Below are 27,095 nucleotides of genomic sequence, written 5' to 3' on the forward strand. Positions count from 1 at the left end.
ACCCAGGGATAGAGAGCGAGTAATAATCTCTATCTCTGTCTCCTCTGCTGGCTGCGAAGGTCCTGCTGCAGCCTCGTCAGTCACTACACAGACTGATTTGCTCCTTGACTACTTCTTCTGAATGGTGGCAACTGCTACTGGTTTTGGCTGTTCCAGTTCAGTGACGGTTTGTGTGGAGATGCTGACGGCACCTTTGGTTCCTTTCTCCTCTGTGACAGTCTGCGTAGATGTGGACACTTGCCTCGCTTTTGGCTTCTTTTTTCTCTGCGATGGTCTGTGTAGATGAGGACACTGTTGCCTTGCTTTTGGTTCCTTTCTCTTCTATGACACTCTGTGTAGACACTGACGCTGTTGCTTTGGTTTTTTTTTTCCTTTTCCTCTTCCTTAAGAACATGCTGCATCACACCATGTAGTGTTTTGATTCTAAGCATGGTGCGGGCCGTGCAGAGAAGACAAAACAGGACTAACAACAACATCACGCTGTCCTTGGCATCCAGAGGGTACTCAATATTTTCAAAAACTGCCGTGTCATGCCTGAAAAGCTGGAAAAAAATCATTCTTTACTCCTCCCTACAGGGGCTGGGTGAAATTGTTGAGGCCCCAGATGTAGCATCCTAGACCAGAACAAGAATACAAAACTGGGTATATATTCTGAATGATGTGCATTGCCTCGGAGTTTATCAAGCAATGGACATAATAGACCAATAAAGCAATTTTAGTACCATACCCTGGTCTACGCAGGAGAATTAAGACTGGCAGATAGTGCCCCATGTTTGGAAAAATATAGAGAGATAGATATAAGACACATGTAAGCATGTTGAGCATCATAACAAGCAGGTGTCTTCTTCAATACAAAATTGTAATTCTGACTTTTCTCAGTGCCTCCTCCCTCCCACGTTGGGCACCAAAAAAAAAAGTGGTTTGATAGGAAAACGAGTGAGAGGCTCCAAGTCAGAAATACCATTTAATAAGAAGAAGGGAAAAAAAAGTAAAATAAAATAAATGCAATAATACAAAAGACCACTGACAGAGTCAGAATACAACATGAGCAGGGTGATGGAAGCAGTCCAGATGAGGTGGTCTTCCTGAAGCAGTGATCCTGTAGAAAGATCTGGTAGCTCTGGTCCTCTGGGAATCCAGTGGGTAAGGGCTGCTTGTACTGTCCCAAATCCCAGATTATATCCAGGTGAGAATGCTTGGCTCCTCCCCCTGGGCAGAGCATCTCACAATGGGATGATGAGTTGTGAAGTGGGTCCTTGATGGCCCATTAAAGAGAGATAGTTCCCAGAGGGAGTTATCTATGAGTCATGCAGCAAGTCATTTGATGGGCCATTAACAGAAGATAGCCCAGAGGAAGGGGGCCTAGGAAAAACCACAGCTCCAACAGCTGGATTCAAGAGTTCATGAAGATGATGATAGAATACTTTGTGCACATCCTATACTATAACCCAGGACAATCACATCCACTGATATCTGGCAATGTCCATCTTGCCATTTTATTCCTAAAACCTGGATCTCTTGGGCAGGTCCCTTGACCTTACTTTGCTGTATTGCCTCACACAATTATATCATCAATGTATTACAGGTGTTCCAGAGCTTCACCCTGTTCCAGTGCAGTCTGGATCAGTCCGTGGCAGATGGTAGGGCTGTGTGTCCACCCCTGGGGTAGTCGGTTCCAGGTGTACTGAATGCCCGTTCAAGTGAAAGCAAATAGTGACCTGCATTCTGCTGCCAGAGGGATTGAGAAAAACACATTAGTGATATCAGTTCTGGCACCACTTGGCTGCCTTTGACTCTGGGTCATATTGCTCCAACATGTCCAGCACAGCAGCACTCAGTGGTGGTGTGACTTCATTCAGGCCATGATAATCCACTGTCAGTCTCCATTCTCCATTAGACTTTTGCACTGGCCATATGGAGCTATTAAAGGGTGAGTGGGTCCTGCCAATCATTGCTTGGCTCTCCAGTCAATGAATCAGCTTATGGATGGGAATCAGAGAGTCTCAGTTGGTGCACTTTTTGTACATGCTGTTCTTCAACCTTCAGCAACCCCACAACTAAAGAGTCTTCCAAGAGACCGGGCAAGGTAGGCAGCTGATAACTTTCCTCTGTCTCTAGGGCAGCTATACAGAAAGTCAACCAATACCCTTCTGGGTCCTTGAAATACCCTCTCCTGAGGTAGTCTATGCCAAGGATGCACAGAGCCTCTGGGCCAGTCACAGAGGGGTGCTTTTGCCATTCATTCCCAGTCAGGCTGATTTCAGCCTCCAATACAGTCAGCTCTTGGGATCCCCCTTTCACTCCAGAAATACAAATGGGTTCTGCCCCTTTATAGAATCATAGAATATCCCAAGTTGGAAGGGACCCACAAGGATCATCAAACTAACTCCTGGCCCTGCACAGGACACCTCCAAGAGTCACACCGTGTGCCTGAGAGCATTGCCCAAATGTTTCTTGAACTCTGGCAGGCTTGGTGCTGTGATCACTTCCTTGGGGAGCCTGTTCCAGTGCTCAACCAGTGTAAAACATGAAGGGACGAAACCCACCAGCAGAGACAGTGAATCTGAGACTTATTTGGAAGCATCAGTATATATATCTTTACTCCAAAGAGCTTTTTTTTGGGTTACAGCTTACAGATGTAATCATAGTTCTACAATAAATCTGTCCTCTTGACATTTTCCATTATTCTCCAAAGCCATGGTAAAGGAGTGTGAAGAGAGTACAGTTTTATGTTGAAGTAGAGACTCGTTAATCCAGTTCTGTCTCAGGTACATGCTGTCCAGAGATATGCTGCTGCTGCTGCCAGCACTGCTGTTGCTCTCTGTTTAACTTTCCTTAACCAACACCTGTTACCTCAACAAACCACCCTCTGGGTGAAGAACCTTTTCCTAATATCCAATCTAAACCTCCCCTGGCATGGCTTCATGCCATTCCCTCAGGTTCTGTCACTGATCACCAGAGAGGAGAGATCAGTGCCTGCCCCTTGTGAGGAAGCTGTATAATGTGGTCTCCTGTCAGTCTCCTCCAGGCTGAACAAACCAAGTGACCTCAGCCACTCCTCATACAACTTCCTCTCAAGGTCCTTCACTATCTTCACAGCCTTCCTTTGGATGCTCTGTAATAGCTTTATATCTTTCTTATACTGTGGTGCCCTAAAATGCATGCAGTACTCAAGATGAGGCCATACCAGTGCAGAGTGGAGTGAGACAGTCACCTCCTTTGACTGGCTGGCGATGCCTTGCCTGATGCCCCCCAGGACAGAGTTGGCCCTCCTGCCTGCCAGGGCACACTGTTGACTCATATTCAACTTGCCATAGCTTGATGACATTAGAGTACACTGTGCACTGGTATCTACTAAAGGATTATACTCTTGTGGGTCTGATGTTCCAGGCCATTGGATCCACACAGTCCAGCAAACCCAGTTGTCCCTCTCTTCCACCTGGTTAGAGGCAGGGCCTCTCTAATACTGATTACAGGATTCTCCATTTAGTTCTTGTAGAAATGGATTAGAACTTCGTTCCATAGAATCAGTAGTGAAATCAGCCCTTCCATTCTGCCTGGGAATCTGTCCACTGGAGCAGCAACTTTCCTGGATGAACTCAGAACTGAGTTGTGATTGTTTTTCCCTGCAATTCCTGCACCTGTGCCTCTAGGGTCAAAGTAGGTTTTCCATCCCACTTCCTCATGCCTCCTCCATGGTCTCACGAGTAAAAGCACAGGGTATCCCATGGTGTGTATCTTCTGTATACTCTCTCAAGAAGGAAAGGACACCTGCTCTCAGTTCCTGAGTGTAGTGGTTTGACCTTGGCTGGGTGCCAGGTGCCCATTAAGCTGCTCTATCACTCCTCTTCCCAGTGGGACAGGGGAGAGAATAAGATGGAAAACAACTCGTAGTTTGAGATGAGGCAGTTTACTAAAGCAAAGGAAAAAAAGCAAAAGTTTGCATGTGCATAAGCAAAGGAAAAAGTTAATCTCTATTTCCTATCATCGAGCCATGTTCAAACACTTCCTGGGAAGCAGGGCTTCATCACGCATAGTGGTTGCTCCAGAAAGTAAACATTGTAGAATAACGAATGGCCCCCATTCCTCCTCTCTCCCTTAGCTTTTATATGAGCTGATGTCATATGGTATGGAATATCTCTTTGATTAATTTGGGTCATCTGGCCTGGTTGTGTCCTCTCCCAGGATCTTGCCCACTCCCAGCCCCCTTGATGGGGGAAGGAATGTTAGAGGGGCAGCGCTGTTCAGCAGCAGCCAAAACACTGGTGTGTTGTCAACACCCTTCCAGCTACCAATGCAAAGCACAGCACTGTGAGGGCTGCTATGGAAAAATGAACTCTATCTCATTTAGACCCAATACACTGAGATATGGGCCCAAAGAGGGAGAAGCACAAACAGTCTAGGAGGTTGCTGGAAAACACTGATGACAACTTTCTGACACAAGGGGTGGAGAAACCAACAAGCTGCTTAACCCTATACTAATAAACAAGAAAAGCCTTGGCTGCAGTGACCATGAGATTGTGGAGTTCAGTATCGGGCAAGGAGGAAGAGGGCAGCACGTATGATCGCAACCATGGACTTCAGGAGAGCTGACTTAGGCCCCCTCAAGGATCTTCTTGGAAGAATCCCATGGGAATGGGCCCTGCAGGGAAGAGGAGTCCAAGAATGCTGGTCAATATTCAAGCACCACTTCTTCCAGGCTCAAGAACAATGTATCACGATCAGCAAGAAGTCAGGCAAAGGGGGCAAGAGACCTGCGTGGACGAATAAAGAACTCCTGTCAGTACTCAAGCATAAGCAGGAAACACACAGGAGATGGAAGCAGGGTCAGGTTACTTGGAATGAATATAGAGATGTTGTCAGAGTAAGTAGAAATGAGACGAGGAAGATCATGACCTATCTGGAATTAAATCTGGCCAAGGATGTTAAGGACAACAATAAGGGCTCCTTCAAATACAACAATAGCAAAAGGAAAACTAAAGATAATGTGGGCCTGTTACTAAATCCAGGAGGCACCCCGGTGACGGAGGACGCAGAGAAGGCAGAGTTACTGAAAGCTGCCTTTGTATCGGTCTGCACTAAGACCAGCCCTCAGGGATCTCTGACCCAGGAGAGCAGGATAAAGGAATGGTGGGAGGAAGGCATTCATTTGGTCAAGGAGGATTGGGTTGTTGCCAGACGAACACGAAAAGATCATGCTCACACCGTCAGGTTGTGAGACGAGAAAAAAAGGAAGTTTATTTGGGATTTTGACTTATGTAGTTTTTGGAGTTTGATCAGGGATTGGGGGATGAAGTTGACACCTCTGACCTCACTGGTCAAACCAGAAGTCTATCTATTTTTCCTTCCCCCAGGAAGGAATGCACAGTTTACCAAACATCATCCTTTGTTTATGTTACAATGCATGAGAAACTCTAGTACAGAAATGTAAAACATCAGAAGGCTGAAAAATCAGGGCGACATTGGATCAGAAAACACCTTGGCAAACTTGACATCCACAAGTCCATGGGCCCTGATGGGATGCATCCAAGAGTGCTGAGAGAGCTGGTGGACACCATAGCAAGGCCACTCACAATCAACTTTGAAAGGTCGTGGGGATCAGGAGAGGTGCCTGAGGACTGGAAGAAAGCAAATGTCACCCTGATCTTCAAAAAGAGCAAGAAGGAGGACCCAGGGAGCTACCGGCCAGTCAGCCTTACATCAATCCCTGGAAATGTGATGGAGCCCTCATTCTGGAGGCCATCTCTACCCATATGGAGGACAAGAAGGTGATCAGGAGCAGTCAACATGGATTTACTAAATGGAAGTGTGATGATTTTAGTCATGCTTGACCAGACTGATTGCCTTCTACGATGAACAACTACCTGGATGGATGAGGGAAGAGCCATGGATATTGTCTACCTGGACTTCAGCAAGACTTTTGACACTGTTTCTCACACCATCTTCATAGGCAAGCTCTGGAAGTATGGACTGGATGCATAGACAATAAGGTGGATTGAGAACTGGCTGAATGGCAGATTCCAGAGGGTCATGATCAGTGGGACAGTGTCTAGTTGGAGGCCTGTCACTAGTGGTGTCCCTCAGGGTTCAATACTGGGCCCAGTATTGTTTAACTTATTCATCAATGACTTGGCTGAAGGGGCAGCTGCCTCCTCAACAGCTTTGCTGACAACACAAAGCTGGGAGGAGTGGCTGATGCCCCAGCGTGTTGTGCTGCCCTTCAGAAGAACCTTGACAGGTTGGAGAGATGGACAGAGAGGAACCATCTGAAATTCAACAAAGGCAAGTGCAGGGTCCTGCACCTGGGGAAGAATAACCCCATGCACCAGCACAGGGTGAGGGTCAACCTGATGGAAAGCAGTTCTGAGGAGAAGAACCTAGGCACCCATGAGCCAACAGTGTGCCCTTGTGTCTAAGAAGGTTGATGGAAACCTGGGGTACATTAGGGAGAGCTTTACCAGCAGGTCAAGGGAGATGATCCTGCCCCTCTATTCAGCCCTGGTGAGGCACATCTTGAGTTATGTTTCCAGTTCTGGGCTCCTCAGTACAGGAGAGACATGGAGCTCCTGGACTGAGTCCAGCAGAAGGCTACAAAGATGATTAAGGGTCTGGAGCATCTCTTATGAGGAAAGGCTGAGAGAGTTGGGCCTGTTCAGCCTTGAGAAGAGAACTGAAAGGGGACCTCATCAATGTATATAAGTATCTGAAAGGAGGTTTTAAGAAGATGGAGCCAGGCTCTTCTTGGTGGTGCCAAGCAATAGGACAAGAGGCAACAGGCAGAAACTGATGCACAGGAAGTTCCACCTGAATATGAGGAAGAAGTTCTTTACTGTGCATGTGACTGTGCACAGGAACAGATTGCCCCGAGAGGTTGTGGAGTCTCCCTCACTAGAGATATTAAAGAACCATCTGGACACAATCCTGTGCCATGTGCTCTGGGATGATCCTGCTTGAGCAGGGAGGTTGGTCCAGATGACACCACTGGTGGTCCCTTCCAACCTTATCCATTCTATGATATCCCTCTTAATTGCTGGAACTCCTAGGTCAGTTTATCAGACAGTTTTTTCACAGCTGAGATGAGGGAGGAAGAAATACTGTCTTCATATTCCTGGAGATGGTAAACCACTTCATCCAGTGTTAGTGGTGTATTGTCTTTCCAGATTAATGTTGTTAATGGGTTGGCATGCACAATTGGTGTGCTCTGTACACATTTCCACTTCATGGGTTGTAGTCATAGGACTTTGTCTGGATCTTTGTGTAATTACACATTGTCCAGGTCATAATAAATCATCTCTCACATGGCTAATTCTCTCAGGGGTAAGATACCTTTCTCAATTGCAGTCTAGTTTTCTGGGAGACATGGAATATCTTCTAGGGATACCTTTCCATCACACTTGACAGGAGTTGCCTCCAGAGACCGAGGGCTTGTGTCATTTTTTCCATTGCTTTGTCAATGCCTGCTTCCTTAGCAAGTGATTCCAGTTGCTTGAGTTCCTTACCCTCTATTTCCAAACTTCTAGTTCTGTTATCCTAGCATCAGAACAGCCAGGCAGTAATAATACACTCACCTGGATGACAGATGAAATCTTTTCATATCTCCTGCAGCTCATTTAAAGATAGAGATCAAATGGTGGTTACCACTTGTTCTTCCTCTTCCTCCTGTTCTTGTGAATGGCACTTGTGACAGTCCTGCTGCTTCACCCTCTTCACCCTCCCTCCTTGTTCTCCTTTACTAAGCTCTTTTATGAGCTGACCTCTGTGTACATTTCTTCTGTATAGGGGCAACTGATACTGGCACATGTTGGTTCTCTGGTTCAGCTGCAAGGCCTGTCACATGGGTTGGAGTAGTTGCAGGGCCTATTGTCCTGTTGTCAGATCTAGAGTCCTTCTTGTCTCTCTGAGAGCAGAGTGGTGTTGAGCAGGGCTCAGTAGGCCTGGGCCACGCCCCAGCATATTGCAGGGATTTGTGTCTCTCTAGAATTGCCAGGGTGACTGTCTTGGTTTGAAAGACAGGTGTCTGCCAAGGAAGGTGGAAACTTCCCTTGGAATGGAAAATATGACCCCCTTCCCTCCAAATTATTATAACTTTGAAATTACAGGGCTTTCGGGCAAAGATATGGGAAAAGGAATAACAGTTCTTTACTAGACTGTATATACCGAGGCAAACACGCAACAACAACAAATTAGAAAAAGAAACCAAATAGCAGCCTTCTTTCAGCTGTCAGGCACTTTCCCGTTTGGTGTAGTTATGGTCGCAGTTGGCAGGGGTGCTGTTGGCTGCCAGTGGGGCAGGGCAGGTGCGATGATTCCCCCACAGCTGCAGAGGGCGTTGTGGCTTGAGCTCAGCCTCCTCTCTCCACACTGTAATGGTGGGCGAGCCAGCAAGAAGAGAGAGAAAAGGGGCTTCCTTTACAAACCCACAGGAGCAGCCAGTCCCAGTGCCCCTCTGGGCGGCGAGATGGGCATTAGCAGGAACCTCGAGCAGCAGGCTGGAATGGCAGAGGTGAGCAGACCCTGGAGGTGGCAAACAAAATGTAGCAGAAACTCTGCAGCTGTAGCAGGAACCGCAGGGGGTTGGGTAGACACGGGGTATCAGGTTAAAGTGTAGGGAAAAACCCAAAGTAGTGACAGAAGACAGCGGAGGTAGACAGCAGCAGCTGGGCTCCCACAAGCAGCCAGGAGAGGCTCCCTTGGAGGGAGGAGGGGCTCTGGGTCCTGGGTTTTTCCCTGGGGCACCTGAGTAGATGGTTAGGGTCCTTTTCCAGTGAGGTCAGGTGTTAATAAGGTCCCAGTTCAACCACCATTTAATCGAACTGCTACCAACACCCTGATCAACAGTGTGTCAGGTTGTATTCTGACTCTGTCAGTGGTTTTGTATTATCGCATTTATTTTAATTTTCCTATTAAATTGTATTTCTGACTTGGGATCTCCCACTGGTTTGCTTTCAAACTAGTACACTCACCCAAGGTAGGAGAAGCAGTGGGAGGACAAAGGCTCCACAGTGGTAGCCAATCCTCTGGGCAGCAACCATCTGGCACTAAACCCCACCTGTCTCCACTCCGATCCCTGAGAGAGAGAGGGAAAAGTTGAGCCCAGCCCCTCACCCCCCAGCCAAAATCTCAGTATCTCTGCCCTTCCCAAGAGAAAGCCCCCCAGCCAAGAGAGTAGCCAGCTGCACCCTTCCCTCTGCTTTGGCCACTTCTTTTGTCTCTTAAGTACAAGTTATGATCTCCTAGGTAACAAATGGGACAAAATTCCCTGAAAAAAAGAGAAAAAGAAGGAAAAATCCTAACTTCCAACAGTGACAGACATGTTTTCCAAATATTTTACTAGTTTTTTTGGATTCTGCACTTGTTCGGGACAGGGGCAGGTGACATTATAGTGGGAGCCTGCTACAGGCTGCCTGACCAGGAAGACCCAACTGATAAGACCCTCTACAGACAGGTGGAAGTGGCTTCAAGTTCCCAAGCCCTGGTCCTCATGAGAGGGAGTGACTTCTACCACCCCAGTATCTGCTGGAAGGACAACACCACAGCAGGGTACAAGCAATCCAAAAGTTTACAGGAATATGTTGATGACAACTTCCTTCTCCAAGTGATAGAGGAGCCAACAAGGAGAGATGCTATGTTGGACCTTGTTCTTGCCAACAAGAAGGGGCTGGTGGGGAATGTGAAGCTCAAGGGCAGCCTGGGCTGCAGTGACCATGAAATGGTGGAGTTCGAGAACCTTAGAGCAGTAGCAAGGAGGGTGCACAACAAGCTCACTGCCCTGGATTTCAGGAGAGCAGACTTTGGTCTCTTTGGGGATATGCTTGATAGAGTCTCATGGGATAAAGCCCTGGAAGGGAGGTCCAAGAGAACTGGTTGATGTTCAAGGATCACCTCCTCTAAGCTCAGGAGCCATGCATCCTAATGAAGAGGGAATCAAACAAAAATGCTAGGAGGTCTGCATGGATGAAGAAGGAGCTGCTGGACAAACTCACTCAAGCAGAAAAGGGAAGCCTACAGAGGGTGGAAGCAGGGACATGTAGCCTGGGAGGAATTTAGATTGTCTGAGCGTCCAGGAATCAGGTTAGGAAATCTAAAGCACTAGCAGAAGTAAATCTGTCCAAGAACATCAAGTGTAACAAAAAAAAAAAAAAAAAAAAAAAAGAAAAAAAAAAAAAAAGAAAAAAAAAAGACTTCTATAGGTATGCCATTGTATTGGGTTTGCATGGCCAATCTTTGGTAGCGGGAAGGCTTGCTCGAGAAGCTTTCTCCATGTTCGGCAGAGCCAATCCTTGGCAGCTCCAAAGACAGATGTGCTGCTGGTCAAGGTTGGGCTAAACAGAAATGGCGGTAATGCATCTGTGATAACATATTTAAAAAGAAAGAAAAAGTTACTGTGCAGTTGTAATTGTAGCCAGAGAAGAGCAGGGTGAGAACATGTGAGAAGAACAACTCTGCAGACATCAAGGTCAGTGGAGAAGGAGGGGGAGGAGGTGCCCAAGGTGCCAGAGCTGAGATCTGCAGCCTGTGGTGAAGACCATGGTGAAACAGCTGTGCCCCTGCAGCCCACGGAGATCCATGGGGATGCAGAGGTGCATCTGCAGCCTGCAGAAGAGACCCACACCGGAGCAGGTGGATGCCTGAGAGGAGGCTGTGACCCTGTGGGATATCATCTCTAATTAGAGTCTGTTTTTCCCATTACGGTATTCAGGGTGTGATCTGTCCTGGTCCTTAACTCATGAAACCTTTGTTATATTTTCTCTCCCCTGTCCAGCTGTGGACGGGAGTGAAAGAGATGTTTTGGTGGGTACCTGGTATCCAGCTAAGGTCAACCCACTACAGCTGGCAATAAAAGAAAGATTTGGCTGGATGGTTGCACTCAAAGACTTGCAGTCAAGGGCTCAATGTCCAAGTGGAGACCAGTGATGAGTGGTGTTCCTCAGAGGTTGGTATTGGGACCAGTGCTGTTTATCTTTGTTGGTAACATGGACAGTGGGATTGATTGCATCCGCAGCAAGTTTGTTGATGACACCATGCTGTTTAGTGCAGTTGTCATTCTGCAGGGAAGGGATTCCATCCAGAAGGACCTTGACAGACTTTAGAGATGGGTCTGTGCAAACCTCAGAGTTCAACAAGGCCAAGTGCAAGATCCTGCACCTGGGTCAAGGCAATTCCAAGCACAGATATAGGCTAGGCAAAGAATGAAATGAGTGTAGCCCTGGGGAGAAGGACTTTTAAGATGTTGGTGGATGAGAAGCTCAACATGTCTCAGCAATTTGCAGTGGCAGCCCAGAAGGCCAAGTGTACCCTGGGCTGCATGAAAAGCAGCATGACCAGCAGGTCAAGGGAGGTGATTCTTCCTGTCTACTCTGCTCTTGTGAGATCCCCACATGGAGTACTGTAATCAGCTCTGGAGCCTACAACATAGGACTGTGGACCCGATGGACCGGGTCCAGAGGAGGCCTTGAAGATAATCAAAGGGCTGGAGTATTTCTCCTATGAACACAGGCTGAGAGAGTTTGGGCTGTTCACCCTGGGAAAAGAAGGCTCCAGGGAGACCTTGTAGCAGCCTTCCAGTACCTAAAAGGGGCCAACAAGAGAGCTGGAGAGGGTCTGTTTACAAAGGCATCTAGTGATAGGACAAGGGGTAATGGCTTTAAACTGAAGGAGGGTACATTTAGATTGGATAATAGGAAGAAATTCTTCCCTGTGAGGGTGATGAGGTACTGAAACAGATTGCCCAGAGAAGTTGTGGCTGCCCCATCCCTGGAAGTGTTCAAGGACAGGCCAGACAGGGCTCTGAGCAGCCTGGTCTAGTGGAAGGTGTCCCTGCCCATGGCACGGGGGGTGGGGGTAGGAACTAGATGATCTTTAAAGTCCCTTCCAACCCAAACCATTCTATGATTCTGTATACTAGACATGACATTCTATGGTATGGAATATCCCTTTGGCCAGTTCAGATCAGCTGTCTAGGACATGGTCCCTCACAGATTGTTGTATACCTTTGCACTGGCAGAGCATGAGACACTAAGAAGTCCTTGACTCAGGGTAAGCACCACTTAGCAACAACCAAAACAAGTGTGTTATCAACAATTTTCTCATACTGAATCTAAAGCAGCACTGTGTACTAGCTACTAAGAAAAACTGAACTCTATCCCAGCTTAAACCAGGGTGGACAGTGTGAAGAGCACAGTTCCTGGGACAGATATTTTTGGGTTGGTGGTTGGAGGGTGAAGGAGCAGCTGATGCTGGTGGTGTGTCATGGCTGCAGCTGGTCTGTAGCTGCAAAGATAAATTTGGCCATAATAGACCCCCAAACTCAACCAGCCTAGAAGTAAGCACATCCCTGGTGAGCAATGATGGGATGGATTTGAACCCAAACAGGGAATCCCAGCCAATTCTTTTCAACCCTGTATGCAGACATATGATTGGCCAGAGTGCTGGGCAGTGCTGAGACCCTGACCAATCAGCTGTTCTAGTGCAGGAGTTTTGAACTCCCTATAAAAGAGGGCTCCAAACAATAAACCAGGCTGTTTGTCGCTGACCCTCGGTGAGTCCTGTCATGTGTCTGTCTCCAACCAACGACCGTAATGTAATATGTGGTGACCCCAAAATGATCGACGCAGCCATTTCCGCATGCAAGAGTAGGAGAGACAGACAAAAGTGAACAGAGCCTAACCAGAAGCGGAAAGCTGAAAAATCAAAAGGCGAGCAAAGCCTTCTGCAGTAAAAAACCACTCAAAACCAGATTCCTTTATAAATACCCCTGAAAATAGAAGAAAACTGCTGCCAAAGACATGTGTGGGTGGATCTCAGTGGAAGAACACCCAGCTGTGAAGGTATGGACTCGTTTTCTATGGGAATGGGGGATAAATTATAAGGAGCAGGCTTTATTAGCCTTGCTAACCTGGGCTAAGAACTGTGGGTTGGACACAACCAAAGAGGCAGTACTTGATATAAATACTTGGGTGCGGAAGGGCAGACTTATAATTAAAGCAGCTTCTAAAGGCAACGAAAGTGCCGAGATGCATGGCAAGGAATGGGTGCCAGATGAGGCAGCAGGAGGCGTAGGCATCCCACCGAGGGCCTGGAGGAAGCCACTAGATCAAATGGCCACCCTGCGCCATTGCGGTGTGCTGAACAGGCACCCTGCGCCAGTGCTGTGCCCTGCTGAGCTGGATCATGCAACCCTGCCCCATAGCCGGGCCCCGGCGGGTGGCAGGGAGAGGGGGGGATGGCCAAACTGTGGCAGGCGGTGGTGTGCTGGATTGCGCAACCCTGCTGTGTGGCGGGGCCCCGGTGGGCAGCGGAGCTGGGAGGAGCGGCCAAACCATGGTGAGTGGAAGAGTCCTGCCATGAGACGGAGCCCCTCATGGCGGTGTGCTGAATTGCGCAACCTCGTCACATGGCAGGGCCCCAGAAAGAGGCGGAGCCCTGGGGGGTGGAGGAGTTCCACTGAGCAGCTAAACCTAAGCAGACTGTGGAGGTACAGCTGTGCCAGACTGCCCTGTGGTTGCCTCGAGATGCTGTGCCATGCCAAACTGCACCACCATGTTGGGAAGGCGCCTGGAGGCTGCACCACAGTGCCACACGACCCCTGGGACAGCCACCCCACCACCCAAATCATCTGTGCCTGCGCAGTTACCTGAGCAGCCCATGCTGGGACTGCACACACCCCTTGTTGCCACAGAAACTCTTGGACCGCTTCTGCCTGAAGCTGACTGGATTGGCTGCGAAGTTGCACCTACGATCCTGCCTCCCTTGAACACACTCACTTACTGCTGCAATTCATGGCCAGGGCCGAAGGATACTTCACTACGGATGCCTGGATGCTGAAGCTATGTCACATCCGGAAATACACCAGAACCAGGAAATACCAACGCTACAGTGCTGGACCCTGCTCCTGCTCCCAGTCCCGGCCCCGCTTCCGCAGCAGCCATGACCCCACCAAGCCAGCAAACAAGGCTCAAACAGCCCCAAGGAACCATATCACTGATGGATACACGAGACCCCCACAGAGGAAACCCAAGTCACTGGCCTTCTGCTAGCCCCAGAAAGGAAACCCTCACAACACTGCCAGTGTCAGCTCCAGCTCCATCGATGTTCCAATTGGACGCCATCCCCACTTGCAACCTGGTGAACTTTTGGAAAGAGGTAAAGCAAATGGTGGTTGCAAGTGGGGATATAGAGAGGGCTGAGTGAATTTCTGTGCCTGTCTTTGCCATCATCAGAGAACTGGCCGCAGTGAGGTGGGACAATTGCAGCATTCCCAGTTCAGCAAGATAATGGGAGTGACCCTGACAAACATATCCCTTTTAATTGGCAAGTCGTCTCCAAACTACGCCAATTAACTGCTAAACAAGGGCTAGGATTGCCTACAGTTCCAAATATGCTTCGACTTATAACTGCCAGTGAATTAACCGCGTTTGGCATGAGACAAATCACAAAATTACTTTGCACTCCAGTGCAATGTATGATGTTTGAAGCTGCCTGGAGGAATTTAGCACAAGAATGAGGGGGGACTGGTAAACTCAGAAGCCTCACAGCAAGACCTATACTTTGGGGCAGGGGTTTCTCAATTAATGGGACTGCCTCCCATAGAAAGTTCACAGATGCAGGCCCACCTAAACCTCTCAACACTAGCTCAAGCAAAAGACTTAGGAATGCGAGCTCTAATGAAAATTATAAACATGTCTGTGCCAACTCAAAGATATTCAAGCATAAGACAAAGCCCCAACAAATTATATATGCAGTTCATAGAACATTTACAGGATGCTATGGAAAAACAAATAGCAAACAGCAAAGCAAGGAGTCAATTAATACTACAACTAGCACTAGATAATGCAAATGAAGACTGCAGAAAAGTTATAGATGCATTACCCAAAGAAAATTTATCTTTAGAGGAAATGGTCAGTGCATGTGCTAAAGTTGGAACTGGATCATATAACATGGAGATGTTAGCTAATTCTATTACAGCTGCTGTTAAACTGACACCCCATTGCTACAGATGTGGACAAGAGCACATGAAGACGGACTGTGCCCATAAGTCCATTCCACAGAGGACATTTCAAGGACAGAGAAGTGTAAATTTAGGCTGCAACTGATGTGGGAGGTCTGGACATGCAACCAAGGTATGTGAGTCCAAATTTCATATTAATGGACAATTTCTCAAAGACCAGGGAAATGGGAGACCAAGTGCGAAAGGGAAACACATGACAACAAGTATTTTCCCACCCTCCGGTACAAGCCTGTGTGACCAGCTGTCCTGGGTTGTAGTGTAGGCTGTACACAAAGTATTTATTCTATCACCATCTTCATGAACTGTTAAACCAGGTGGGGCAGTGTTCTTCCCAGGCCCCCTTCCCTTGGGCTATCTTCTGCTAATGGCCCATCAATGCCTTGCCCATGACTCACAGATAACTCCCTCCAGGAGCTATGTCTGTTTAATGGGCCATCAAGGACCCACTTCACAACTCATCATCCCATTGTGAGATGCTCCACCCAGGGGGAGGAGCCAAGCATTCTCACCTGGATATAATCTGGGATTTAGGACAGTACAAGCAGCCCTTACCTACTGGATTCCCAGAGGACCAGAGCTACTAGACCTTTCTACAGAATCACTGCTTCAGGAAGACCACCTCATCTGGACTGCTTCCATCACCCTGCTCATGTTGTATTCTGACTCTGTCAGTGGTCTTTTGTATTATTGCATTTATTTTATTTTATTTTACCTTTTTACCTTTCTTCTTAAAAAATTGTATTTCTGATTTGGAGCCTCTCACTCGTTTTGCTTTCAAACCACGACACCAGCTGACAGCAAGGATAAGAGGATCAGCTGGCATGGATGTTTCCACCTCAATCCCAATAACTCTAAGATCATTAAAGGTACATAAAGTCCCTCTTGAGGCCCAGGGGCCCATAGGGAGAGGACTGAGTGCACTGCTTCTAGGGAGATCCAGTGCCATGCTGCAAAGTATCTTTGTGCACCCAAGTGTTATTGACGCTGATTTTACTGGACAAATACATGCCATGGTATGAACCCATACTCCACCTGTAACTATCTCTGCTAAAACCCAAATTGCACAACTCATTCCTTTTAAGTCTTTTGTCTCCAAAACAGATTCTAGGGAGCGAGGAAACCGAGGCTTTGGATCAACAGGAAAGCCCCATGTGTACTGGACTTGGGTCGTGGGTGATCAAAGACCTAATATGGTTTTTACTGTTACGATGCCTCAGGCAAGGCCTTCACAAATAAAGGTCAGTGGGATGATTGACACAGGGGCAGACATTGCTATCATCTCTGCCAAAACATGACCTTCATGGTGGCCTACCACAACTGCGCGATCTACTGTTGCTGGCCTTGGAGGGACCACACAGAGCTACTTGAGTAGCAAACCTCTGTTGGTTAAAAATCCAGAGGGTCAAACAGCTACAATTCGGCCATATATATATATCACTGCTGCACCACTAAACCTGTGAGGGAGGGATGTTCTAGCAGCACAGGGAGTCCGGGTGGAGATGAATTTTTAACAGGGGCCACTGTATTAAAGGGCATAAGGTATCCCACATTAGCTCTAAATTGGCTTACTACTCAGCCTGTGTGGGTACCACAGCGGTCCCTTGAGAAAGAGAAACTGGATGCCCTAAAAGCCCTGGTAGAAGAACAACTAGTTCAAGGACACATTGAACCTTCAGTGAGCCCTTGGAACACCCCGGTATTTGTCATAAAAAAGAAATCTGGTGAATGGAGGTTGCTCCATGATTTGAGAAAAATTAATGCTGTAATAGAGAGCATGAGCGCTTTGCAACCCTACCATGATACCTTACCACCTGGGACATTCTAACTGTGGACTTGAAACACTGTTTTTTCACTATTCCATTACGCACAGATGATACCCCAAAGTTTGCTTTTACAGTGCCTTCCATTAATAACACTGCACCTGTCGAACATTATCAATGGAAAGTTCTACCGCAACATATGAAAAACAGCCCCACAATTTGTCAGTGGTGCGTTGCACAGGCACTCTCATCAGTGAGTTAACAATTTCCAGGGGCATACTGTTACCATTACATGGATGTCATTTTGATAGCAACCCAAACCAAAAAGGAACTCTCACAGATTTGGCCAAGCCTGTTGCAAGCATTAAAAACATTTGGGCTGGAGGTAGCACTGAAAAAGGTGCAGCAGTAACCACACTGGAAATATTTGGGACTCAAAATAATGAATCAGACCATACAGCCACAAACGATTCAACTTTCAACCAAAATTCAAACCCTAAATGATGCACAAAAATTTTTGGGTACCATAAACTGGATTAGACCCTATCTAGGATTGACCAATTCACAATTGGCACCCTTATTTAACCTCCTAAAAGTTGATTCTAAGTTAACTTCCCCCAGAAAATTAACTCTAGAGGCAAAAGCTGCTCTTGAAATAGTAGAGCAGGCTATCACAGACAAGTCCACCGGATATGCCCAGAGGTATGCATCACTATATTCATTCTCTTTGTTGATTTTCACCCTACTGGTGTTATTGGACAGTGGAATACTCACTGGCCTGACTCTTTGCACATTCTAGAGTGGATTTTTTTACCTCATCAACCAAAAAAGACAGCACCTACCGTCTTTGAGCTAATTGCACAGTTAATTATCAAATCCCATTACAGGTGTTTGCAATTAAATGCTAAAGATCCTTCAAAAATTATTATACCTGTGACACAAGAACAATTTGAATGGTGTTTTGCAAGAGCACAGCTTTATAAAGTGCCTTGCAAAATTTCTCAGGACAAATTACTTATCACCTACCAAGCCATAAATTACTGCGGTTAAGTGGAGAAACTGCACTGTCTCTAAAACCTCTAAATAGCCGTACACTCCTTAAAGGTGTTACAGTGTTTACCGATGGTTCTGGAAAAACAAGAAAAGCCATTATAACATGGAAAGAGGAAGGTGAGTGGCAAACGTTGGAAGGTTATGAGAATGGATCCCCTCAGTTGGTTGAGCTACGTGCTGTAGCTATGGCTTTCCAACATTTTCCCCACATTCCTCTAAATGTTGTGAGTGACTGCCTATGTTGCTGATATCACACAGAGATTAGATAGAGCACTATTAAGAGAAATTAACAATGCACAACTATTTAACTTACTAAAAACTCTGTGCCATACCATCAAAGCCAGAACTTACCCTTATTATATCTTGCACATCAGAAGTCATACAAATTTGCCAAGTTTCATTGCAGAAGGCAATGCTCAAGCAGATTGCCTAGCTGGCCCTGCTTGGACAGCACCACAGACAGACATGCTTGCACAAGCAAAGGCATCACACAATTTTTTCCACCAAGGTGTTCGAGCATTACAATGACAGTTCAAGCGATCAAACACAGAGGCTTGTAATATAGTTAACACCTGTGCCAAGGCCACACTGCACCACTGCAGATGGGGGTAAACCCTCGTGAACTGTGTGCTTTACAAATCTGGCAAACTGATGTCACACACATCTCTGAATTCAGATGTCTAAAATATGTACATGTATCCATTTATACCTTTTCATCAGCAATATGGGCTTCAGTTCACACAGGAGAAAAAGGTCTGGATGCCATTGCACATTGGCGATCAGCCTTTGCTTCTTTAGGTATCCCCCATACCATCAAAACAGACAATGGCCCTACTTGCATTTCACAAAATACAATTCCTACAGCTCTGGGGTGTGTCACACCACACTGGTATTCCCCACTCAGCAACAGGTCAAGCCATTGTGTAGCATGCACATGGCACTTTAAAATGTATACTTAATAAACAAAAAGAAGGAATGTGTGGTGAGACCCCCACAGAGTAGGGTAGCTAAAGCTATTTATATCCTAAATCGTTTGACAGTATTAGAAAATTCCCAGAACTCAGTAATTTAAAATCACTTTCTATCATTACAATCATCCAGTGATGCTCAGTAGCCCAAACCCAAGGTAATAGTGCAAGATCTTATCACCAATAGGTGGGAAGGTCTGTGGGATCTTATTACTTGGGGACAGGGATACGCTGGTGTCTCCATGGACACCGGGACGCGTTGGATACCTGCCAGATGTGTATGTCCTGCCCTATGTCTTGCCCGGAACCACAAGCAGCACTCCCCTGACGACCCCTCAACAGACATTGTAGAGCTGTATGTGGAACAGTGATTGAAACAACTTGTGCACCTACCTCATGGAAATCTGGGACTCTTGAAGTGACAGTTTATTTAAAGATTTTGTTTGTTTATAATTTTTTTCCTGTTAGTTGGGTTTTTCTGATGGTTCTAAAAGTTGAATGGTTTCTTGTTTGAAGTGTTAAGTTGTACTTGTAACTTCTAAGCAGTTAGCCTGTGACATGCTAGCTTGAAGGATTGTGTTATTGGTGGTCTCGCCTGACAGCTCCTGGAGGTGAGTGCTGCTTCTCCAGTGGTACATGGGATACATCGCTGGCTGGGGCAGCTAGGTTTGTCGAGTTGGGTGGAAAGCCTCATTCAAACTAGACCCATGCTGTCTTTTGTCATCTTGTCTGCAAAGGGCCCTTGCAGGTAGGAGAACAGAGCATTTTTTTAATAAAACAAAAAGGACGAATTGTCACAGCTGCAGCTGGTCTGTAGCTGCAAAGATAAATTTGGCCATAACAGACCTCCACACTCAACTGGCCTAGAAGTAAACAAGTCCCTGGGTGAGCAATCATAGGATGGATTTGAACCCAAACAGGGAACCCTAGCCAGTCCTTTTCAACCTTGTATGCAGACATAGGCCAGAGAGCTGGGTGGTGCTGAGACCCATGACCAATCAGCTGTTCTAGCTCGGGAGTTTTGAACCCTCTATAAAAGAGGGCTCTGAACAATAAACCGGGATCCTTGGTGAGTCCTGTCGTGTGTCTGTCCAACCAACAACCGTAACGTAATAGTGGTGAGTGAGCAGTTTCCTTCATGTGGAATGCTGTTCTGGCCTGTCTGTGCTGATTGGTTTGAGCCATGTTGAGTGGTAGTGTTTGGCAGGGTGTATCTTTTGGCTTCCTAATGATGTGTTTGGGTGAGGAAGGCCTAGGCCAATGTACTTTATGTAGTGAGGCAGGTCCCCCTGGCCACTGGTGTGTGACCATGGGCAGGAGCATCCTGGGCCAGTTGTGGTTGTTGTAGGACAACAATGAGTAGTGCATCTCCTATGCTTTTTTTGGCTTTTTGATGTTTCTTTGGTGGGTTTGGTAGCACTGAAGTGCTGTTCCTTGTCCAAATCTGCCCAGGCCTTGGTGGGCTCCCTCATTGCCTCTTTCAGGTGCACTTTGTCCATGCCACCCTGCTTGGCCCCAAACCGTGCTGTAGCATTGCTGAATGATTGTGATGGGATGGTGGAGATGGCTTTCATATCTTGTCAGTGGGAAATGGCTTGGAATGGAGAGGGGTGGTGGTGGAAGAGGAGTGTGCAGGGCAGGCAGCATGTTGTTTGGGCGAGTATGTGCTTGAGGGTCCAGCATCAGTGGGAGATGCCTGTGGACTTGGAGGACTATGGTGGGTCCCTGAGAGTGGCCTGCTGTCCAGAGCCTTCAGCCAGGGCAGGAGGCATCAGTGGGATGGGCTGCAGGAGGGAGGCTCATCCCTGCTTGCCTGTGGAGACTCTGTCTTTGCCCTTCACATATATGTATGATGACCTTCTTCTCCTTACAGCACAGCAATTTGCTCCAGTGCATGGGCTGTGTCGCAGCCTGGCCCCAGCCTCACCATGGTCATGCCTGTTTCCCTGTTGGCATAGGCTCCTGACTGGAAAAGGTATGAGCAGTGCTGAGCAATCCCAGCCCTTGCTGCTGTTGCCTCCACTCAATCTGTGGCTGCTGATGTTGGCTGGAGATGGGCATTTGATGCAGGTGTGCTTGGTGGGATTGACTCTTCATCTGCTACATGAGTGTATCCACATATTCAAAGCAGATGCAAGCTTTGAGTTGGACATGATCCCAGAGGCAGGTGCTGTTGCTGTGGGTACAGATGAAGTCCTGGATTAGCCTGAAGTATTTGTTGATACTGAACAGCAGGTTGTGAGACCCTTGGCCTTCAAAGAGCATACCATTGACTGGCATGCATTGCTCCATGTGGTGGATGTAATGCTGGAGGTTGTTGAGGAGGTCCTGCGATGCCTGGGTATCCCATTGTTGGGGAGTGCTGAGACTGCTGAGGATGTACAAGAGGTGCTGGAGGATGTGGGGGGCAGTGGTGACCGCTTGCTGTGGGTGGTTGATGTGGAAGAGGATGTAGAAGGCAAATGGTACATGCTGGTGGTGGCAGGGCTGTGGTGGGCTGGGAGCTGTCCCGGGGGAAGGTGACATTACAGGGATGCAGGTGGTGGCAAGCAAGGGCTGTGGCAAAAGCCAGCAGGAGTAGGAGCACCAGGGGACCATCTTGCAGGCAGAGCTGTGGGTGCTGCATGGGTGCTGTATGGCAGGAGCCTGGTCAAGCTTGGTGGTAGGTGAGGGTAAACACTGTGCTTGGATTGCTTCTGGGCAGCCAACTTTATATGGTTCTGTGGCTTTCCTTTGATCATCATCTAGACAGCATTTCTGTTTACATTTTCAATTTTGCTTTCTGTTTACTTTCTCCTGAGGGCTGCTGTTGAAGTGTGGGGGAAGCCTGGGTCCTGTGTGTTGCATTAAGAGTATGAATTTGACTTTCGCCTGACAGAGCATCTTCAAGGACTTTCATTGAGACAGTTTCACAAAGTCCAATATAGATAGCTTATTGAGGCGACAGATAGATTCAGAATTGCTGTTGATAAATGCTCTTGCTGTGTTAATGCTAAATATCCTAAGGCTAGCCAATGATAAATTAAGCTAAAAAATCATAGTTCACTAAGCTTAACTTCACATTTAATTAAGCTTATTATCACCCGGGTGTCATCTGCTAAATGCAGTTTCTTACTGAAAGAGGCATCCCTGCTAAGGGAGAAAGGAAAATGAGTCAGAACTGTCAATCTGCCCAGCAATCAGTGAAGTGTCTCCTCTTAAGGAGGTTTTTCTCCTCTCTACCAAGTGTTTGCAAAGGACCAGATTTATAATCTTGAGGAGGTGAGACTAGGTCATAGTTTATAAACTTCTAACAAGACTTGTTATGTGTGGATAAGCGAGTATGAGGCTAATGTCTGGTAGAGAGGCATGGGTGCTGTTCTGTGAGGCTTCTGTGGTTGTTTTTCTAGCTTCATTGAGACATCAAGGTGAGGCCTTTGCTTCACCCCAGACATCATTCAGTTGTTAAGATAAGCATGCCCTTGCTCAAGCCAGGTGCAAGATAAGCAAGTGGCTCAGCTCACATTCTTGCTCAACTGGTCTCATCAGTTCTCCACATTTTGACACAGCAAGCCTGGCAGTTTTCTACACTGTGCTGTTATGGTTCAGTGGGTGATGAAAGCATGGTTGCAGAGGCTTTTGGGGTAGCTGTACTGGGGATGCATTTTAAGGTTTCCTTTTTGTCTGTTTGTGAGTGGTCTTGCTTGGTTTTATTTTCAAGTTTGTCAACCAACATCTATTTTTCTTATTTCATGCTCTTATTTTTGTATATATGAGTTAATGTATGCTTTCTTTTATTTCTTATTGACAAGCATTTTTAGTTTGTTGATCTTTTTTTTTCTCCCACCTTTCCCTATAACATCTACAGCCTTGCTGATGGAAGAGTGTTTCCTCTCTCTTTGCAAATATCTTGAAGAATGTTTTTGGGGTCATATGTCATTCCCTCCCAGTTTCTCCTCAGTGTGTTGATATTTATAAATAAATGCATAAATGTTGTGAAGATTTTTTCATCATTCATGCAATGGTTGTGGTTTCTAGATTTTGGGGTATTTTTATTGTGTTTTGAATTTGTTGTAGAAATTAGGCAACATTACATGTATGGGAGGCAGGAACTGATGGAAATATTTGTCTTTGACATGCTGGTCTTGTTTACATCTGGAAAGTGAAAGTGGGCTGAGTCCCAAGTACAAGTTGTCACGGCTTCCTGGGAAGCTTCCAATAGTGAGGTACTGGTGGCTGCTGATACAGTGAGTTGAGGGAAGAATGTGTGTATGTCTTTTAAAATTTAATTCAATTTTGTAATGTTAATGTTCATACTGTAAATTTTCACTGTGTTGTGTTTTGGGGTTTTTGTTTGTTTTGTTTGTTTTAATTTTGGTGTATATTACATTGGGATATGCTATCTTTTCTGTTAGCCTGTTGCAGGCTACCTGTGTAGTAGAGATCTTTAAATGCCTTAGCTGGTGTGTGGGGTACCTAGTGAGCTGCTTGGTGCAACTTACATCTATAACATCAAAACACTTCTTGTTTTTCAGTCATTTTATGTCTTTCATTTTGAGTCTATTCCTGATATTTCAGTTTTGACTTTAGGCACCTTCTCCTGCATGCCTTCTGTAGGTCAGGAAATACCCATGTTGTTTGAAGAGCAGAGAACCTCTTCTGATGTTTTCTTATGGGTGGGCATGAAATGTAAAGATAACTGGTTTGCACTCGTATTGTCTAATGATTTTTGTTTTGAATGTGTGTATGCACAAGTGTGTGGGATAGGGATATTCAGTGCTGATGTAGTTTTCCTGTCATGGTTTAATGCCAGCCAGGCACCAAACCCCAAGCAGCCACTTGCTCACTCCCCCACCAGAGGGATCAGGGTGAGAATCAGAAGACTAAAACCTTAAAAACTTGTGGGTTGAGATACACACAGTTAAATAGGAAAAGCAAAAGCTGCACACATAAGCAAAGCAAAGCAAGGAATTAATTCACTGCTTTCCACGGGCAAGCAGGTGTTCAGCCACCTTCAGGAAAGCAGGGGTCCATCACATGTAAATGGGGACTTGGGGAGACAAACACCATCATTCCAAATGTGTCATCCCCCCTTCTTCCTTCTTCCTCAAGCTTTATATGCTGAGCATGATGTCTCATAGTCTGGAATATCCCTTGAGTCAGTTGGGGTCACCTGTCCAGGCTGCATCTCCTCCCAACCTCCCACGCACCCGCAGCCCCCTCCCCAGTGTGGCCATACGAGGAGCAGAAAAGGCCTTGACTCTGTGTAAGTTCAGCAATAACAAAAACATCTCTATATATTATCAACCTTATGTTCAGCACAAATCCAAAGCACAGCCCCATACTAGCTACTGGGAAGAAAACTAACTCTACCCTGGATAAAACCAGCACATCCTCTACCTGAGGGGCAGTGGTAATAATTGCAATCCTTAGATCCTGTTCTCATGTGGATTTGGTTATATTTTTTCTGATTTATATAGGGAAAAAATGCTACTGTGTCAGTTTCAGTTCATGTCCAATTAATCCTGTTCAGATCTCGTCTCCAAATCTGCTCTTTGTGTTATGATGTTCCCCAGAAGGAGATGGATGTGCTGCTTTTGAGTAACCTGCAAAGATTTTTAGTAGGAATTTGGTTGTTTTGCTAAGTGATTCATGCTGGAGCTGTTGAGGTGGAATTACGTGGAAAGGAAATAAGGATGAAATATGACACTGTTTCAAATTACAGTAAGCACCTGAAATACTAAATCTTTGCCAGATGGTTTCATGTTCAGTGATGGAGGACTGGGTTTAGGAGATGGAAGGGATACTTTCCAGTGTTGAAGACTGTGGAAATTGATATGTAAATGGTTAAAACATTAACTCTTTGTGCTGGTTTGAAGGCAAGCCAGAAGGAGGAATTAACTCCACACAAATATGTTGCAAGAGATTCCAAATCAGAACTACAATTTAATAGGACAATTTTAAAAAATGGCAATACTACAGGAACATTGGCTTAAACCAACAAAGTCAGAATATGATCTGGCACCCTGTTGGTCAGGGTGGTGGTAGCAATCCCATTGGAGAGATGGATGTGATCTTGTCAAAGTGGTGATCCTGTAGAAATGTCTGGTCCTTCTCTGGAGGCCCAGTGGTTGTATCATGGTGTTCCAAGCCTCAGATGGGTGGGGAATTTCACAGTAAGATGATGTAATTCTATGAGTCATGCTGGTAAGTCCTTGATGGCCCATTAGTAGAGATGGCCCCCTTTTAGGCTGTGTGCATTGGGCAGCTGTTGCAAATGAGCAACTATTAACAGCTCATCAGAAGGTGATATAGGTGGTGATAGAATACATTCCTTACATTGTAACACAAGACACTCTTGATGGATTGGAGGTGGTGGGGAGAAAACCATAAGAATTAGGAGGAAAATTACTTAGAGTACTCGCCTCACATATGGATTTCACTCAGTAAGGGAAGGGCAAATTTTTCTCTTTTTGTTCCAAACTGAAGACAAAATATTGCTTTGGTTTTGCTGGCATGTCCCGTCAAAGTGTGAGCTTTCTAGGGTGAGGATTTTCTTACCTTCCTGTAGAAGAATGATCTAAGGCAGTGGTCTCCACCTTTTTTGATTGCACCACCTCATCAGCAAAAAAAAATTGTGAGCACTCCCAATATATTTTTATTTATAAATTATTTATGTATACTATTGTACTAATATGTATGTTATAAAACATGCATGAAAATAAAAAAGGATGAAAATTTAAAAAAGGATGAGAACAAATTTTTATTTTCATGCTATATTTTTAATTTTTTTAAATTTTATTTATTAATGGTTCCAAAACCAATTTATACATGCACCCCAGTGGATTGTCTTGTGCACCTCACTTTAGAGACTACTGATTTGAGTTCTCTTGTAACATAGTTTAAGTAAATTTTCCAGTCATCAGGTGGTAACTCTTTTTCAACAGTTTTTTAAATGTTTGTGCTGTTTTCCTAGCTTGATGTTTTTTACTTTTAGAAAATAGAGCATGTTAAAACCTTTAGACTACATCCACATTGTGATTATGGTCCTGGCTTGAACCTAGGTCTTTGGCCCATTATGATCTGTTGCTCTTCCAGACAGTCTCACTGGAATATGACAGCTCAGAGCTGCGGGTTGGGAGGGGTAAGCGTTTAGTCATTGCCATTAATTTACCATTGAGAGATTTAGTATTTGAATATGATATTAAAAATGTCTGTAGAATAGGTTTATTTTGAAGTTGAGGATACAGGTAAACCTTCAGCTATGCTGTAAATTATAAGGTCAGTTTCTATCCAAACTTCCTTTAGTTCTTCCTTTTAAAATTTTCTTATGCTTAAAAGAAATACAAGAGTTATATCATAAAAAGTATAAGGGTTCATAAGAGTTGTCCAGCTCTGTTATGGTTTCAGCATTTCTGCTATTAATAAATGATGATGTCTTTTTTCTAAGGATTACTATGGAATTACATTCCCTGCTCCTGCAACCTTGACAGGCAGAGATGGAAGCCTTGCTAACAACCACTACTCAGGTGAATATTATTTAAACATGAGGATGGTGAGTGAGATGTGCTGCTGTTGTTGAAAAAGCAGTCATTTTCCCCTTCTGTAGGCAGTTAAACCCATCAGTCCAAACTAGCCAAACAAAAGCAAGCATCTTTCAACCCTGACATTTTTTTTCATTGATTTTTTTTTTTTTCTTCATGGTTTTGGTCAGTAATTCATATGTGACTCAGAGGTTCTTGGGAGTAAGTTGGATACCATTTGAGAGTAAGTGCAAAATTGTTACAAATTTAAATGGTAGTGTCATCTAGTTTCCTTCTCAAGCACATAGAGGTGCTTGAAAAATATTCCATAGCTTAATCATTCTTCTTGAAATTTGACTGGCTTGCTTTCCTTTGTTACTGCTATTTTAGTATTGTATGTTCTCAGCAGGAGCTGCCTCTAGCAGGCTCCCTCACCCTCTCCAAATCTAATGGACTTCATTCCCAAAAGCATGTCGTCTAAGAAGCCCTTGCTCATTCCTACTCTTGCTCTTCAGTTATTGTTGTGCAAAGATGACATTAATGCTATCCAGGATTTTCAGCCAGTGGTTTTCTTTTACTGCAATCTGATTACAGCTTAAAACTGTAGCTATAGGTGTTAAAATTCCTATAATGATGCTAGTAAGTGTTGTCATACTTTTTGGTAACCAACATAAAGGAATACTAGTTGGGAATGAGAGAGATATGAGTGATATATGTCACCTCCCTAAAAATATGTGAGCATGGTGCTCTGTAGGCCACCAGAAAATGCAAGTGTTCAGGAGTTTTTCTGCTGCATAATCATTTC

At 45.6% G+C, this 27,095-nt stretch overlaps 1 protein-coding gene across 1 annotated transcript in view; it reads left to right on the forward strand.

The window, feature by feature from the left end:
• Positions 1-27,095, forward strand: part of LOC310922046 (ubiquitin-associated protein 2-like) — a 208,823-nt gene that overhangs the window by 169,920 nt on the left and 11,808 nt on the right. The window contains 1 exon segment of the mRNA XM_083882345.1: positions 26,218-26,296. Within this exon segment, the coding sequence (XP_083738471.1) occupies positions 26,218-26,296 (79 nt within the window).

The sequence above is a fragment of the Zosterops lateralis genome (genome assembly GCF_965231275.1).
Source record: "Zosterops lateralis genome assembly, chromosome: W".
In the NCBI taxonomy this organism is placed as follows: domain Eukaryota; kingdom Metazoa; phylum Chordata; class Aves; order Passeriformes; family Zosteropidae; genus Zosterops; species Zosterops lateralis.